The sequence below is a fragment of the Strigops habroptila genome, chromosome 19 (genome assembly GCF_004027225.2).
Source record: "Strigops habroptila isolate Jane chromosome 19, bStrHab1.2.pri, whole genome shotgun sequence".
Taxonomy (NCBI): Eukaryota; Metazoa; Chordata; class Aves; order Psittaciformes; family Psittacidae; genus Strigops; species Strigops habroptila.
Genome location: NC_044295.2, coordinates 5,339,510 through 5,357,270, shown reverse-complemented (window position 1 = coordinate 5,357,270; position 17,761 = coordinate 5,339,510). Strand labels below are relative to the sequence as shown.

General features: G+C 44.7%; 1 protein-coding gene across 3 annotated transcripts; it reads right to left on the bottom strand.

The window, feature by feature from the left end:
- Positions 1 to 577: 577 nt before the first annotated feature.
- On the bottom strand, positions 578 to 17,756 carry DDX42 (DEAD-box helicase 42). 3 transcript variants are annotated; one of them, XM_030508963.1, is made up of 18 exons: positions 17,619 to 17,756; positions 15,686 to 15,922; positions 14,747 to 14,897; positions 14,154 to 14,215; positions 13,099 to 13,135; positions 11,529 to 11,678; positions 11,174 to 11,278; positions 10,512 to 10,631; positions 9,837 to 10,013; positions 9,053 to 9,181; positions 8,414 to 8,513; positions 8,018 to 8,065; positions 7,372 to 7,469; positions 5,831 to 6,107; positions 4,941 to 5,167; positions 4,224 to 4,334; positions 3,206 to 3,307; positions 578 to 2,553 (listed from the first exon to the last, which is right to left on the bottom strand). In XM_030508963.1, the coding sequence occupies exons 2-18, from the start codon at positions 15,904 to 15,906 to the stop codon at positions 1,861 to 1,863; spliced, it is 2,808 nt and encodes a 935-aa protein (XP_030364823.1). In that variant the 5' UTR covers positions 15,907 to 15,922; positions 17,619 to 17,756; the 3' UTR covers positions 578 to 1,860. The 3 variants fall into 3 exon arrangements, with proteins under 3 accessions (XP_030364823.1, XP_030364825.1, XP_030364826.1); XM_030508965.1 differs by lacking the exons at positions 14,747 to 14,897; positions 15,686 to 15,922; positions 17,619 to 17,756 and having other exon boundaries at positions 588 to 2,553; positions 13,099 to 13,510; positions 14,154 to 14,217; XM_030508966.1 differs by lacking the exons at positions 13,099 to 13,135; positions 14,747 to 14,897; positions 15,686 to 15,922; positions 17,619 to 17,756 and having other exon boundaries at positions 588 to 2,553; positions 14,154 to 14,217.
- Positions 17,757 to 17,761: the final 5 nt, after the last annotated feature.

Below are 17,761 nucleotides of genomic sequence, written 5' to 3'. Positions count from 1 at the left end.
GTGTCCCTGCCCGTGGCAGGGAGTTGGAGCTGGTGAGCTTTAAGGTCCCTTCAACCCAAACCAGTCTGTGATTGTATGAATGCAACATCTAAACCCCTGCCCCATCTGCCCTGGAACATACTTGTCTTAATACTAAATATGCAGAGCTCAAACCAGTGCAATGAGGTTTCTGCCTGGGCCATAATGAGAGAATTCAAGTGGAAGCAGTTTCAAAAAACCGAAATAGATTAGAGCTAGTTAGTGAGGGGGCCCAAAGGGAGCAGTGCCCATGCAGGTCAGATCACAAAACTGCTGCCAAGTTCTCTAATGACCCCAAGAAAGCCTGGGATGAGGAACATGTCCTTCCCACTTGTAAAATGGAGGGAAAAAATCTCTTCCCCAGGAGGCTTTGAAGCTAAAATAGGGTTGGCAAAACAGTTTGGGGTCAAAGATACTGCAAAAAACCCACAGGAATTCTTCTATCAACCACAATCCATCATTGCTGGTGAAAGAAAGGGACAGGGTGGATGGAGATCCAAACACCAGACACCACTCGAACACCAGACCAGCCAGAGGAGAATAAAAAGCACATGCTCAATAGTTTTGAACCAGTAATAAAACATTTACTAGAGCAAGCAGAAAGTAAATGCACAGCTGATAAAGAAAACATCACAATGTCACCAAAACCTGACAGTTTCTGATACTTCTTTCAGTAGAAACAAGACAGCGGTGGGTGCTGCCGTGTTTCAACAAAAGATTTCTGCCTTACCTTTATGGTGCCAACAAAGAGTTTAAAAAAAGGGATGATACACACAACGAGTTAAAAACTGTCAAGCAAGATTTTACAGTTTTAACTACATGTGTCCAATATGGGGCGAGAGTTGAGCTGTTCCACTTCATCAATCGCTTCTCAGGGTCTCCCTAAAGGCTTCTGAGCAGCAGGTCCCTGAATTACTGAGGGAAGCCTCTTCGTTTAGCTACGCTGCATGGGGGGCACCAGCCTGTGAGTGGTGTGGCTGTAGTTTATTCCCTTTTTTGTCTTTAATTCGAAGAAAGCACTCAACCCTCTCAGAACAGAGGGTGCATAGGCACAGCAGAGAGGCAAGTTTGCTATGCAGGCTTCCATCAAAATGAAGGTTAGCAGGAGAGAAGAGGGCAATGGGATTGGGATTGATGTACTGACCACAGCCAAGCCAGGGAGTCCAGCCTACACTAGAGGTGAATTTGGGGTTTGCTGGGCTGGAGAAGGAGCCTTTGAACAGCTTCTTAAAAAATAATGAAACAAGGAAAGAAAAATCCACTTGCTTCATCCCACCTTCAGCAACGCAAATTGATGGATCCTTAGGTGATGGGATGTAAGGGGCAACTTGGAGGCCAAATTATACGGGGATAATATGTGAAAACAAGAGACTGGGGAAGAACTCACCATACTGAACACACTGCTAAGAGCACTGTTTACCAGGTGGGTCCTGAGCATCTCTAGCTGTTACTTTTTAAGTCTGAATGCTGGTTAAGAAAAGACTACTTTATATTTCTATCGACAACAGTTTCTTAATGTTCCAAGGACGTGAAACAGCTTCTTTCTTGTCAAGAAGATCCATTTAAATCCAGCAGAAAGTCACTTGAGCACTGAATGTTTACAAGCAGAACCCAGGGAGCTTTATCAAAATGATTTCTCTTTGACTAAAGCATTGTGTATACACATCATTAGAGTGAAGCTGTCCACAGATGTACCGGCCCAGACTTGCACAGGGAGTGTAGTTTGTACGGTTTCCTTCTCCTTCCCCAGCAGCTCAACAACCAGTTACCAAAACCCCCCCAAAATCCTCTGGCAAAAGGCAACACCACCTGCAGAGACCCCAGGCTGGGCAACACCAGCTTTTAACTGTCCCACCGGCTCTTCTTACGCTTTGGGGGCTCTGGGACAGCAAACCCATCTGTTTTGTTGTCTCGGTTGTTGGCTTCCTTCCTGTTGTCACCATTCCTGTTCTCGTTGTTCCTCCCTTCGCTGCTGTTCCTGCTGTCACCGTTATTGCGGTTCCCACCACCCACGTCAGCGAAGTGCCGGCTCTCCCCGTGGCGATGGTTGTCGCCGTGGCGGCCCTCTCCGTGGCGGTAAACGTCACTGTGGCGCCCGCCTCCTTCTCCGTGGCGCTGCACATCGTTGTAGCGACCGCCCCCCTCTCCACGGCGCGGGACCTCGTTGTGCCGGCTGGGCCGGCTGTCGTTGTATCGTTCTCTGACAATGCCGCCCCCCGCGCTGGCAACGCCGGTGCCGCCGCCGCCGCCTTCTCGACTGTTGGTGCTGGCATTTGTGTTGTTGAAGCCCTGTACTCCGACGCTTGGAAAGGTGGGAACGCTGCTCAAACTCCCCGAGCTGGTGAAGCCTGGCACACCCTTTGCTGCTGCGGTGGCTGCGATTGGGCTCTCGGGGTTTGCGGCGTTTTGCTGTGCTGAACTCGTCGGTACCGAGTTCAAGCTCCCGGCGCTGGTCCAGCCACTTGCCCCAGCAGCAGAGCTACCAGTCTTTTGATTATTTAAGCTTGCAGCAACAAAGTGGCTCTTATACTGGGACTGACAGAAAGAGAGAGAGAGAAAAAAAGAGAGCATGTTTGCCTTGGTACTGCACCACAAACCACATAGTCATCATGCACACACAAGCCCATCTCGAATTCTGGGGAAGCCCTAGGAAAGAGTTCCTATAAAAAGTCAGTCTTGGAGTGATTACATTCCTGCTGTGCTTAAAAACACAGAAATAGTAACAGGCATCTTCTACCAAACCACAGAAACAAGGGGACTCCTATGTTGTGGGGTTAATTTTTACACTGAAGAGAAAGAGTTTCTCTGTTCCCCGTTTCTTTTGATTGCAATTACACTATTGCTGCTAAGCAACCTAAATAGGATCAAGCCTAGGAGCAGAAGGGAAAGATAGCAAAGAGGCCATTGAAAACAAAGTAAGTTTGCAAATTAACTTTGTGCAGATGTATTCGGTCCAGCCTGCAGACTCCTGCTGCCACTTTGGACTGCAATGCTGAGCACATGCTCCAAGCAGATGAGGTGCAGCCACAGCTACAACTGCCAAACTGAACTGCCCTGAAATCAACAGAGTTTCTGCATTTTCAGGGGAGAAATAATGGAGTTGCCTTGAATCATCGGTAGGAAAGTTTTTCCATGTTATGTCCTTTCCTCTTGAGTTTGAACTTGGAGTACAAGTGCTGGAACCAACCTGAAAAGCTGCTTTCATTGCCGTAAGCCTGTCTCCCATTGCCCCAGTGGATGGCTTGTACGCCTCGTAGTTACTCATCACGCTGTTGTTGTTTCCACGGTCCTACGCAAAAAGACAAAGGACAACTGGAGAGATTTATCCAACACACACACTTTCAATTCAATCATCCTCTCAACCTATCTTGGCTCTGCACTCAGCAAATATGCCTACTAAGGATGACAAACTTCTGGGGAGCACTGAGCAGCTCAACAGTTTGCCCCATGACCTTGAGGACAATGAAAAGTAAAGATGGATTAAGTCTTAGTGACTTCCTAGTCAGAGAAGCATAGAATGGTTTGGGTTGGAAAGGACCTTAAGATCATCTAGTTCCAACTCCAATGCAATAGGACAAAGGGTGATGGGTTCAAACTTAAACAGGGGAAGTTCAGGTTAGATATAAGTAAGAAGTTCTTTACAGCGAGGGTGGTGAGGCACTGGAATGGGTTGCCCAAGGAAGTTGTGAATGCTCCATCCCTGGCAGTGTTCAAGGCCAGGCTGGACAGAGTCTTGGGTGACATGGTTTAGTGTGAGGTGTCCCTGCCCATGGCAGGGGGGTTGGAACTGATGTGGTGGGTTGGATGATCTTAAGGTTCTTTCCAACCCTAACTATTCCATGATTCTAAGAGTCCCTCTCCAGCATCCTTGTAAGCCTCCTTCAGATACTGGAAGGCTGCTCTGAGGTCTCCACGCTACAGTAAAACCTCATTTCCCAGCTCCCTGCAGTACACGCAAAAGCAAAATGCAACCAAATGATTGCCCTGGCCCTAAAGAAGGCAGCTCTTGGCAAGAGAATAACACAACAGGGACAGTTTCATTTGGGATGTTTCTGATACTAACTCTGGAAGATTCTGAGCTACGAAAACCTTTGAAAGCAGAGGCTGTACTCCAGTACTAAGATTTTTTTACATTAAAAATTAGTCAATACTAAGTCTAAAAGTTCCAAGAATCTGTAAACAACTTCTTCAGCATCTCTACTTACAGAATTTTCTGATCCCAGACCAGGACGTTCACGGTATCCTAAGCCCCCACCACCAATATTCAGCTTCTTGCCTTTTCCTCCTTTGAAACGTGATTTTCGGAACCATGGATTCTATACAAAAGAAAGACAAATCTCAACACAGGGAATAAGAAGCTTCATAAATGCCTTTGCTCTCTTGCAGCTCCGCAAGGCAGCAAAAGACAAGAACTTCGAGAGCTGACAGTGGCACGAGCACAATTGTTTCAGCTATCTGTCATACCTATATATAGTGAGCCTGCCAGGCAGCCCTGCCAAGCAGGTACAATGATCAAGCAACAACCATTTCACAGAGTGAATGTCCCTGTAATTATGTTCTAGTTTAGCTTTCAACTAAGCTGCATTTCCCAGATGCCTGCCATAAATCCACATTGAAAATCCAACTGTAATGAGATACTGGAGCTGGAGTGCTCTGCTGCCATCAGCCAGATCACAGCTCCTAATTTCATAGGCAGTGCCTGACCCCAAAATAGATTACATACTGCATTCCAAAATCTTCATTTCTTCATGGAGTCTTTCAAAGGCCATTAAAAACACTAGAAAGCCTGCTTAAAAGCAGGATAGATCACCAAAGGTCACTGCTAACACATGATGGAGCCAGAAGCAAGTCCCTGAGCTCCTGAGTTCGTGCTAATCATGGAAGGAATCTTCCTCTACTCAAGAGGCTTTGCTTGTTCATACCTGCATTGCTAGATCCAACAGTTCTTTGGAAACATGTTGATTAGCCCCTTCCAGGTTCCTGACAAGATCACCAGCAAAGTTACTGTCTTTGGGAGTCAGCAGAGTGTAGGCAACTCCCTTCTCGCCTGCTCTGCCAGTACGACCGATCCTATGGGTGTGAGTATCTATGTCTCGAGCCACGTCGTAGTTGATGACGGTCTTAATGGAAGGAATATCTAACCCACGAGCTGTAAGAAAAAGCAACATAGCAGGAAGTGTGATGATCCCAAATTAACTCAAAGCAATCCCATTCATACCAGCTTATCACTTCATTCTGCTCCAGCACACAAAAGGAGTTTCCACAGGAACACACCCCACATAAGACACTCTTCACAGGCTAAAACTCCTAAGTGTAGCAATATCTTCTCTAACAGCAGTATAAGTTACACCATTCCCCAGGTCCACAGGGTTAGGGATGGAAGAGACCTCTTTATATGACTGGTTTTCCAATGAAGAGAGAGGGATTTATTAAAGGACACTGAAATTCACTCTTTGGTCAGCTAAACATCTGGGTACAAAAGCTCTTCTAGAGAAGGCTTCAAGTGTGTTCATCTCCTCTTCACTTAAGCATGCATAATGTGTCAGCTGATTAACAAAGAGCAACTACTTCCTTAAGAAACAGCTTATTTTCCTTCCGTATATTAAAAACTGTCAGACTGTAATAGAAACATCATTAGAAGACTTTAAAAACAAACCCCCCTGCTAACACTGTGTACGTCTGAAGAACATCAGGAACACAGTGCCCAGCATGTGCAGAAGCCAACCTTGCTGCTTTCCACAAAACGACCAATATCCACAACTGCCAATATCCACAACTTGTAGGAGCTGCTGTTTTGTAGCACATCACCTACCTGCCACATCAGTAGCTACCAGTATTGGGATCCCCTTTTTCTTAAATTCTGAAATGACTTTATTCCTCTCACTCTGGTCCATGTCACCATGAAGCAGCCCCAGATTATGATCCTCCTGCTTGAGGTTATTGGCCAACTCTTCTGCATTTGCCTTCTTGGTGACGAACAGGAGAACACTGCCAGAAGAGGTGAACTCCACGAGGCGTCGAGTCAGCCAGTTCCACTTGCTAGGGCCAGAGGGGAAAATCTCCACAATTTGAGTAACATCTTCATTTGCCTAAGGGAGGAAATTAGACAAGAAATAATGCAGGACCGAAAGGACAGCGTGGCAAACAAATGCAGAATGAAATGAGGAATTTCAACTAGGTGTGAGAATAAACAGTGGAGAAACAGGAGAACAAAATTCTTTACAAGAGATTTTAGCTCTTGTCTAACTGCTGACCACTTCTTTTTCACAGTTCAGAGAAGGCAGGGGTTAAACCTGAGAAAGGCAAAGTGTGGTCTTTGACATGATGCAGTTTAGCACCCTCCTGATGTAAAGGTGGGTACTTGCAATTCAGATGCTCTTGGGACAGATGCTGTTAACATCTGAAATAGACTAAGCAAGAGCAGGTCTGAGATGGAGAGGATGCTCATCAGTAAGAGTTACTCATGTGGCCATCAGAGAAAGTACTCCTGTGAGCTGTGACTTGCCCTGGGATCAGGAAGAGGGGAGGTATAACCAGACTCCCTGTACACTCTGTACTGCAAGTAACACACATTTCTCTGAAAGATTTCATTTTTACGCATTTAAGTATGAATTATTTCAAGAATGATGCACTCAGAGTGATAATTTAGATCAGGGAATAGAAACCCTGTGATTGAGCTGGGAAAGCTGCTGCTTTTCTTAAGCAAAATGTTGGCAAAACAGTTTCCCAGAAGGAAGGGCCTTCAAGAACAGCCATTAATTTGTTGGTAATGAAGGGACACCTCACATTCCTGATTGAGAAAAAATAACATGCAGAGAAATGGTTAGAAGAAGAGTGTTCTGAAGGTCACCTTGTGAAATTTCTCAATAGTTTTCATACATTATAAGCAAAGTTTCTTCACAGCAAGGATACATCTGCCCACTTGATCAACTTACTACCAAATCCCTCTTCTGCTAATAGATCAGCTGCTACTGTCAAGCAAGTCTAGAATCAACATTCCCATGTGAACCAACTGAAAGACTTTACAGTCCGAGTTCCAAACCCTTCACTGCAAAAGCTGCAATTGCTTTCTTTATACTTTTGAGACAAAACAAAAGGATATACCCATCGATCCAGCCTAATAGAAGAAAATCAATCCCTGCATTAATATTTCACTCCTTGATGAAACCTCCCATCACTACAAGAGTCAGAAAGGTCAATACAATAAGAAACCAAACACAAAACTTTACTGTTTTTTGTTAAGCACAAAGTATTTAGTCTTAAATAATGACTACTGCAGCTTAACTTCAATTTCAGCCAACAGGAAGAGAAGGCTTCATTTCTCTGCTTGTCTCAGAAGTATCATGGAATTACCTCTCCAATGTCTCCCTGCACAACTCGAATGGGGTCGATCAGAATATCCCGGGCCAATTTCTCAATCTTCTTACGGAAAGTGGCACTGAACAAGAGGGCTGAAAGAAAAACAGTATTTGAACTCCTTAAAAAAACAACTTTCTTTCAGAATTGCAGCAACACTGCACAGATCCTGTCAATGAGGACCCGTAGGACTGTACCAGATGTCAGTGATCTGAAGCTACAGTCTGTTTTACCAGTTCTAATGAAAATTATCCACTATTAGAATCCCTCAAAGTGGAAACACATTTCATGGCACTCGAATTAAGATGTTGATAATATGTGGCACTGCTGTGAACTTGCTTTCACGGCAGCTTAGAACACAGGCTCGCAAAGCATACGAACATTCATTCAGCTAATCATCTTTCCTCGGAGTAAAGTGTGTGGAGGGATTACAGACTGACAAACCATGTGGTTCGATGCCCACGTTTCACAAGTGCTCCCTCCCTACAGCCCACACGGAGAATAACACCAGTGGACTTTTGAGAAAGTCTCATTGTGTGGCTGTGTCTAGAACAGGAAAGCCCAGCTCTGTTCCAGTCCTAACTGGCAGCCACCAGCCTCCTTCAACTCTCAGGAGTTTACTTTGAGACATGCTTATACTTACTCTGTCTGTCAGGACGTACGTGGCTTGCGATTGATCTGACCTGATATTCTGGAAAGGAGAGGAAAAACCCTCTGATCAACATTGTATGCTCATTATTTAGTAGAATAACTCAAAATGCAACTTCATTCATGCAATTTGAAGTGCTCAAAAGTTATTCAGCAACTCTAAGATAAAAATCAGGAGGTTTGAACTTCAACATCAACAGGACTTTGCTGATCTCTTAATAGCAACAGATATTAGACCTTTAAATATGGGTTTTACCTACAAAGTATTTGCTTAATGTATTATCATATATATATATATATATATGAAGGTACAGGGGTAACAAACAGTCCCACTAAGCTGGGAACTGGACACTGCTGCTTTCCAAAACAGTGACCTTTGTTCATTACATACCAAACCCCATATCAAACATTCTGTCAGCTTCATCAAACACAAGGTAAGTGACTCTTTGAAGGTTTGTAGCTTTCTTTTTCACATGATCAATCAAACGACCCTATTAAAAAACAAAACAAACAAGTTTTTAAAGCATATTTAACAAACTCTTTCCTTTCCTCCAACCATTAGTTGCTCAGTTTTGTCCAAGTTCACAACTAGTTTCTGCAAGAAGCAAAGCCAGGTGACAACTGTGCTCATTCAAATCCCTGGTTCAGCATCAACGCCCCTTCTGATTCAGCGTTTCAGCCCTTCACAGGCTCTATACTGATTCAGGAAGATGGCACTCAAGTTCATGACATTCTGTGAATCTTCTTCATGAATTTAAGGCTCAGCAATCAGAACCTGGTATCGTGTACAACTGACGCTGATTCAAGAAGATCTTGTTACTCTGCCTTCTGCTGGAGATCATACCTAATCTCTTTCAACTTCTCTTGGGAGAATAATCCCAGTGTATTTGCTCTCAACATCTGATAACCTGTGAAGAACCTAAATTTCAGTTATCAGAGAACAAATTCTGCATCACCAATGGTATTAAAAAATCGATCTCAGCTTCAATTAAGCAACAAAAAATGGTCCTGTGTGTATACAGGTACTTACTGGCGTGCAGACAACTATCTCTGCCCCCTCCTGGAGGGCTTTGGCTTGCTCCCACATGCTTCCTCCTCCGTAGACAGCTACAGAGCGCAGGTTATACGCCTTACCAAAGCGCTTACATTCCGAGTGGATCTGAGGATTTTAAACAAAGCACATCACGGTTCATGTTACATCTGAGAAAACATACCTACCCTGGAAATACAGCCCAGGTCCTGAAATCCACTTTGCAGCCTCATAGCTTAATGAAATTATTCAGAAATCCTGAGGGCTGAATACTTCAAGAATTTCCAGTAATTTGAGAAATGTATTTAGGCATCCTTTGGGAGACTTTAAAACATTCCTCCAGTGCCTAAGGGGGCCTACAAGAAACCTGGAGAGGGCCTTTGGACGTAGGCTTGTAGGGACAGGACAAGGGGAGAGGCTTTAACCTGACAGAGGGGAGACTGAGATGAGATCTAAAGCTCTGCCCTACGAGGGTGCTGAGGCGCTGGCATAGGGTGCCCAGAGAAGCTGTGGCTGCCCCATCCCTGGCAGTGTTCAAGGCCAGGTTGGACACAGGGGCTTGGAGCAACCTGCTCTAGTGGAAGGTATCCCTGCCCGTGGCAGGGGGTTGGAGCTGGAGGAGCTTTAAGGTTTCTTCCAACACAAACCAGTCTGTGATTCTGTGATCCAGCTGTAATTTAACTTGCAGGCTCTATCCTTTTACACATACAATTTGTGGCAATGAATCCACAGTATTCTTCATATTTAGGCTGTATGGCACATACATGCTTTACTACACACCTACCTGTTGGCAAAGCTCTCTGGTCGGGCAGACAATCACTGCAATGGGACCATCCCCCGGCTCAAGCTCCTTTTGATCCATGATATGAATCAACATTGGCCAGATGAAGGCTGCTGTTTTTCCACTTCCAGTCTTAGCTATCCCGATCATATCTCTGCCACTTAGTGCAACTGGAACACCCTAAAAATAAGGAGATTCTAAACCCATGTCATGCCAACCATAGCATATTCTTGTCTCTGACATGAAAACTCACATAACAAGAGGAAAGCACATCGCAGAGGAGTCACAGCAACACCCATCAATGCTTACAGTTTCATTACCAAGTTTATAACTGAATTAATTTATTTTAAGGGCTGGAAGCAATTTTTATGTTATCACTGTCAGTGTCCTGTATGAAATCAGTGTTTGGGCACAGTACAACATCCCAAGGCTATATTTACATCTACACAAACACAACTTGTCCAGCTGTAACAATGCTAAAGCCAAATTCTCTGAGCCTATTCTTTCTGTAAGTATTCTGAGTGCTGAAGTCCTCAGTTCATGCTTAGTAAAATACAAATCATTCTTTATGACAGCTTCATATAGGAAACTAGAACTGCATACATCCTCATATGGACCAGGGACCTTTGCATTGTGTTATTAGTTCTCTTTAGATGCTAGAGAAGCAACAACACTCACCTGACATTGTATAGGAGTGGGCTGGGTATACTCAGATTTCCTAATTTGATGCATAAGTTGCTCGTCAAACCCAAAATGAGCAAAACTACTGCCAGGCCTCGGAGGAGCAGCACCGGAGACCTGAGGAACAGAAACACAGCATTGTTCATGAACAGTGAGAAACAAAAAGTGAGGGGGAAAAGAAAAGGTGTCTCTGCCTCTGAAAATGGCTTTTTACTTTTTGAATAGATGTAAGTTTAAGTAGGTGCAAATTCCACATGTGTGTAAATAGGACTTCCAGGTACAAAAATATAGATAAATTGTCAATCCACATAAGCTACTAACATACTCTCTACCTCCTTCCCCAGACAATTCCCTTCATGGAAAGTCACCACAAATGATGGAAAGTGTCACAAATGGCACATAATATTCCCAGTTTCCATTCCTAGCTCTGGAATTCTTTAGTCCAAGTGTAACCACGCAACTGGCAAACTGCAGTACCCACTCTGACAAATCCAGAGACTTTCAAGAACTGTTAAGGAAAATCAAGCTCCCTTAAATCAAAGTCACTGAAGTTGTTTGAGAGGCTGGAGTTTCCTGGGAAAATCTTCATTAAAACTACTAAAACAGCCCAAAACAAGAAGTTAAAAGGTCCCAGGAGGACAGTTTCGTGACCAACTTACCCGGAGATTTAGCTTATGACGTAGCTCCACCACTTGCTGTGGGGTGAGACTGGTGATCTCCTCATGCTCATCATAGAAATTCTTCTCAAATGGTGGGTATTCAATCTGCAAGAGTAATTACTCAGTTAGTCGAGGACCCAAGATTCTCTCTCTTTCCACCTAGTCTTGGTGGGGAAATGCCCTTTTCCTCAAAAGTTCTTAATTGTCTGCAGGAACATTTGTTTAACACAAAGCCATTGCAAGGATCTTTAGTAGGACCTATGTAGAACGACACTGAACTATGAGAGGGATGGAAGCATATTTCAATCTGCTTCTGAGCTCCTGCTTTCTAGAATGGAATAAACTTCCTTCCTACCTCTGAGTGGTCGATAGGTGGAAGAGGATCAATGATTTTTTTGGATGGTGCAATTGGATTCCCATCACTATCATACTCCAGGTTATCCTCTTCCTCTTCTTGGACCACACCAGCAGTGGGGTTTTCAGCCATGTAGCGAAAATAAGCTTCCTGCAGCAAAACATATCAGTAAAATCACATACAATAGGATGCAGAAATACTACTACATTTGTTTAAGTGATGTATACACTAAATGGCTGTTTGCTTTCACACCCACCATTGAGGAAACAAACCCATGTTCACTAGAACTGATTCTTCTAATAAATACCAACAGTTATGTCCAGAAGGACAATATCACAAATTAAGAAAACAACTACAGTTAGACCACAAAATGCTTTGAAAAACCAAACTTCTCTTATGTGTCTGCTTAACAGCTCCTTCTACAAAGACTTGTTATGCTTTAACAACAGAAGAATCTACTCTTTTTTCCACATGAACATAGTACAAACACCACAGGTTTTAAAACAGAGAACACAATGTTACTAAGCATATGATGTTCACTTCTTTTACTATGCCAAAGACAGTTTCTCCACTTCCCTAATTAGACTTTTAAGAAATGAAAGCATATCTATTTTTCATTGAGAGAGTCAAAAGCAAGTGGGAAAGAAGAGTCTTTCAACACCAGCCCAAGTTAGAAGTCACTGTCACCATTGTCCCACACCATCCTTACAGCTCACAAACATGTGTCTTGCTGAATCTCACTGGCACACCAAGACATTCTCAGGGAGAAAACATAACTCATTTGACTGCCAAGCAAATATTAAAGATCAGATTTTCAAAGCAAGGATCAATCACTACTATATTGATATACTCATCTGGGTTTTTAATTTGCATGGCCAGTTAGCACTCAGCCCCAGAGATATGCCTACAACACACCTGAACAACAGCTGTCTGCAGGTGTAAGTCACCCTTGCTCAAACTTTAGCAATCACCAAATCGGAATCAAAGGGCCAGAGGCCAGACAACCCTTCCACGCTCTGTGTTAGTGTGAGTAACACAATAGCTGCAAATTACAACTTAATCATTACATTTTTAAATGAAGTCTTTCCTCTTTGTTTATTACTTCTGTTACAGTGATGCTTATAATCCTCAATCAGAGCTGGAAAACAAACTGAATAAAGAGCAAAAAACCTGATCCTTGCCCTTAACAGACATGAACTTTCACTGCAAATAGCCTCCACAGTTTAACAGCCTCTCTCTGGTGCTCCATGTTAGTGGATTCTAATCTCAAATTTGACAAGATACTGAAAAACCTGTACAGGAAATTGAAGTTCAAATTGACTGAAGAAAAATCTTCTTAAACAGAGTAAAAAAAGAATGAAGTCAGCTCCTAATATTCTTCTTTTTTTAGTGAAAAGCCTGGAAGGGTAGCGTCAGCAGGGCAAGCACTACAGCTTCCTGCTGAATTGTCCGGATACTGCGCATGACACTGAAGTTTTGGTTGTACCTAGTAGTTCTATATTTGGGGAGGGAAGGGAAAAAGAAAACAAAACAACAAAGAAGAAGATAGAAAGACTGCATAGGAACTCACTTGGTCATCTTCCTCTTCAATGTCATCTCGAATACCCCTGGAAAAACAAGCGGAGAAAAAAAACTTCCCTGCAAGTGTTCCACAGACTCAGCTCCATACTTTCATGTGCTAAGTGCTGAGCTCCATACTTCGTGGAAGACACAACACTAACAACTCAGTAACATTTATAATCCCAACCCATGGAGTTTTCATATTTGGTGCCAACCATAACAGCGACCCTGCAAAGACTTCTTTTACTTCTATTAATGAGACTGAAAGATTAGGACTCCGTCTTCCCAGTAGAAGCCACATCAAAGATCATCCTGGTCTAAGCTCTTGATGCTACGGAAGTCCCATAACTGAAGAGGAATATCAGCCAGGAAGTGCAAATCCAGTTCAGAACTTCCCCAGGTGGTCATTTGGATCCGGTGTTCTGTTTCAGGACCATGTATAATCTGATCAACCCCATGCAATGCAAATTCTACCAATGTATCTGACATTTCTAGCAAGAATCAACAGCATCATTACTTTCCTTGGTCAAAACAGATAAGCTTCCAAAATGTAACTGTTTTTAAAGTCCAAATTCAGTATCCCAATTGTCACATGCTACCTAGTACCTCAGCTTTACAGGGAATGTGTTAAAGCCTAGTTTGCAAGAATCTCCAGTACTACAGGTACAGCAGCATGGAGTTACTTTGTTCACATACATGCAAATTTAAACCAAACCACCCTCATCACTGCAAGGATGTGGAAAGAAGACAAACTATTTCAGGCTGCTTTGGAAGCAGTACAATGTGCTGCCCCAGTTTGGGTGGCCTAGAAAAGCTTCTCACATGAGGGAACTCTCAGTGTTGTTATATTTTACTGTAGGATGCCACTATGGATTCTTCCCTGCTGGTATTCAATTTTTATTGCTCAGAACTTTACCCATGGGGGATATCACGCGCTGGTTAATGCTGGTTACTTGGAGTACGTTGTATTGGCTACAGAACAATCATCATCAACAAAATGCATTGGAATTCTCTTAGCACCACACAAGACACAGGCAGGCATGGCAATTATAAAAGAGAACTTACTTAGCATTCTTTTTTTCTTTGTCTTTATCTTCGAGTCTCTTCATGTCTCGAGCAGCTTGATCCTAACGGGTCATAAAATGACAACATGTTAAAAAGACAAGATGATGAAACTTGGAAGGGAAAAATGTTCCTATATAACCAGACCATCATACCACAGAGTCAACGCTTATTGGACTCAACTTTCTCTTGTTTCATATCCTATTATGCTGAATAAATCCGCCTACTAATACCTTTGAAATCTCTATACTTGTAACTTCATGGTAATGTTGTGGAAAAAATACATTCTCTGCATTCCTCCTGAAAACACTGTGCTAGAATCCAGCTAATAACAGAACTGTAGCTTAGAAACAGCTCATGAGAAATACAAACCCCTTCAATTCAGGTAGTGAAAAATGCACAAAACCTTCATTTCCTAGTCAGAGACACATGAAGCTCTTCATTGTATTGTTTGGATGTGCTCTAATTGACATGGCACCAAAAGGTAAGTGACATCCTGAACACAGCTGCCAAAAGCAGGAGTGACATTTGCTGCTCCTGACTGGGGAGAAGTACAGCCACATAAATGAATAAACATTTCAGGAGCCAGGTCTTGCCTCCACTTCAGCCATGAATGCCTCCAGAGGATCATCATCGCTGTCAGAGTCTGCTGATTTGGAATGAAACTGCTGGCGAGTGGGGGAATTCTCTGCGGGAATGTACGGCAATTCCACATTGCTGGAATCTTCCTCTTCATCCTCAAAGTACCTGAAAAGAAATGAACAACGGCCCAGTCAGCACATGGTGGGTTAGAGTAGGTGGCCTTTGAAGGTCTGAGCCCAAACTAGTCTATGATTCTATGGCACTGTCCTGCCTCTCATGGTTTCCAAGTCAAGTTTCCTACACAGAGGTGGATAACACCAGTCAGTATGTACACAGCAAAAGGCGTTGAGCTTGCTTTATTTACAGTTATTCATGTTAGAGGCTAAAAGTGGTGGCAGGGCAATGAGAGATTATGAAACTGATCTCCTTGAGTGGCTCTCCCAGGCTGGTGAATACGGGTTCTTCTGATCTCCCTCCTATTCAACACATTTATGCAGTTAACAGAAGGGTCAGTAAAGAGTTGTGGAGTTGAATGTTTCTCTGTGCAAAAGACACCCAAATTTATCCCTCTTGGCCCCAATTCTGAACATACCAGAGTGTGAATAAGATTGAGCTGAGGTATGTTCTTAGAGAGAGGAGCTCTCTGTGGGCTGCTGCAGTATCATGGAGTCTTCTAAATCTATTTAGAGGCAAGGATGTGCTATTATTCTCATTTTACAGATGATGTAAAGGGTAAGTCATTGGCTCAAGGTGATGCCAAAAGTCTGCTGCAGAGCAGGGATGGGAGTTTGTGCCTGTGACCAGCTCAACTTTTCTTGATATTGCTGTTGTAAAGCTACCAGGGTGCTGTTACACCATAAACCTCATAAATGTCCCAGCGACATTCCCTGACTCTGGAAACTTTCAAACACTACAATCTAGAGCTGGATAAACACAGCAATGATGGCACTTACGCATTCTCCTCATCAAAATTTGCTCGCTTTGACCCAATTTTGTAGAAAGAAGGCAGCTGAGGAGGTCCTGATTTTGCAAATGCAGCAGAAGAACCGGCTGTTCCAAAAGCACTGTGAGACTGCTGAGAGAGCTTCGGCTCCTCCTTCTTCCCAGGTGTTATGGCAAAGCCACCAAATCCAAAGCCTCTCTTAGTACCAGGTCCACCTTTATTCCAATTCATGATGTCCCCAGTGTATCTGTTAAAACCAGAAAAGACAACTTAATTCTCCTTCTGCTTTAGGCAGTTCTATATCTAATTGTCACCATTTTTCTTGGATTACTTCAGGCATGACAGCCACTTGTGGAAATGTGACTGATGAGTTTGATCTATTTCCCAAAAAGCATTAGGCTTTGTTTTTTTCTTGTAGGTATAAATGTATCCACAATCGTCTTCCAAAACAGATCGTGTCCCTCAGTGATTACTTCAGCATATTTAAGATGTTGCCTGTCTTCCCTGTTTTGCAACCTAAGACAAACAAACCCAAGGCCAGGACTTTGAACATCAGGAGAGACAAGACATGAAAAAGCAGCTCAGGACATATTTTGCATGTCCATACAGTCCTGTCCTCAAGTGTTTCATGGCTTCCTAAACACCACACTACTGCAACCCAACAGCTCTAGAAAATGAGCCCAAAGCAGCCCAGTGCTCTGAGGCAGGGCATGTTCCTGCCAAAGTCACCTTCCCCTCCCCAGGAAAGCATCTTTAGCCACAAATATGTTCTCCAACCTACATTTTTGAAACCACACTTTCAATACTCCACATTACCTGCCTGCCCAGCACTTAGTTTTCTACGTTGGATGAAGAGAAGGCTGAACTGATAGACTAAGATGTACCCTTCCCATTCCAAGCAATTTAATCATCACACCTGCATGGTCAAGTCATCCCTCGCTTCAAGGCAGCCACAGAGAGTACGACACGCAAAGCTTTCAAGTGCATTATAATTAGATTGCCCAAAGGCTATGAGTCTTATTAAACAAATTCTCACATTCAGCCAGAATCCTCCAATGAGATCAAAATCCACCAGCAAGAGAAACAAATAACCCGAGAAGAAACACTGCTGCTCCTCCGTGCGCAGAACATTTACCAGCTTATGACTTGCCCAGTAAACCTCCAAGTCCAGAGCAGAGCTCACTAGAAGACTCGGGGGAAGCTGCTGCTCAGTTCTCCATGGCAGCAGCTTGCACTGGTGTCCTGCTCTCCCACTTGCACTGACACACTTACGGCTTCCCCACCTGCAGATGTGGCAGGTAAGAGAGCAAAACGTACAACAACCGCATGAGAGGTGCTGGCAGCACGTCAGGCAAGCTTTTTAGATCCAATACCTGATTTTAAGCACCCTTCCTCACTGTAGTTATCGAGTTTTCCCCTCCCACCACCCCAGAAAACAGAAAGAACGACTCTTTCACGCTGTCACACAGCTGCCAAAGGACAAAGTTTGCTCTGTTTGCCCCCGGAGCGGGCTCCTACGGGACAAGGAGGAACCGCAGGCTCTGCCGAGCGCGGCTCCGAGGTACAGACCCTTCCTGCAGACCCCGCGGCTCTGCGGGCACGCAGCAGCGCGTCCCGGCTGCTCCGAGGAGACGGGACCCCCCGCACCGACACCGCCCGTCCCCAAGCACAGCAGGGAAGGGGCCGGGGGCCCGGCGCCCCAGGGGCCGCCGCTCGCCCTCCCCGCGGGGCTCTCTCCTCACACCGCGGGCCTGGCCGCGGCCCCTCACGGCCCTTCCCGCCCGCGGGGCCCCGGCACGGGGGCGGGCCCTTTGTGCGGGCCAGGCCGAGCCCGCCCGAGCCCGGACTAGGCCGCGGTCCCGCCCGCTCCCGGCCGCGGGGGGGGGGTCCGGCGGGGAAGGAGCGGCCGCCCCGCCCGGCCCGGCCCCGCGGCCCCCACTCACCCTTCGGGCACCGCAGCCGCCGCTTCCCCGGTTACCGGGGCGGGGGGAAGAGGGGAGGGGGGGGAGACGCGACGTATCAACGTACGTACGTGCGTGGCGCGCTGAGCTCAGCGCGCACGCCGGCGGAACATGCGCGGTGGCAG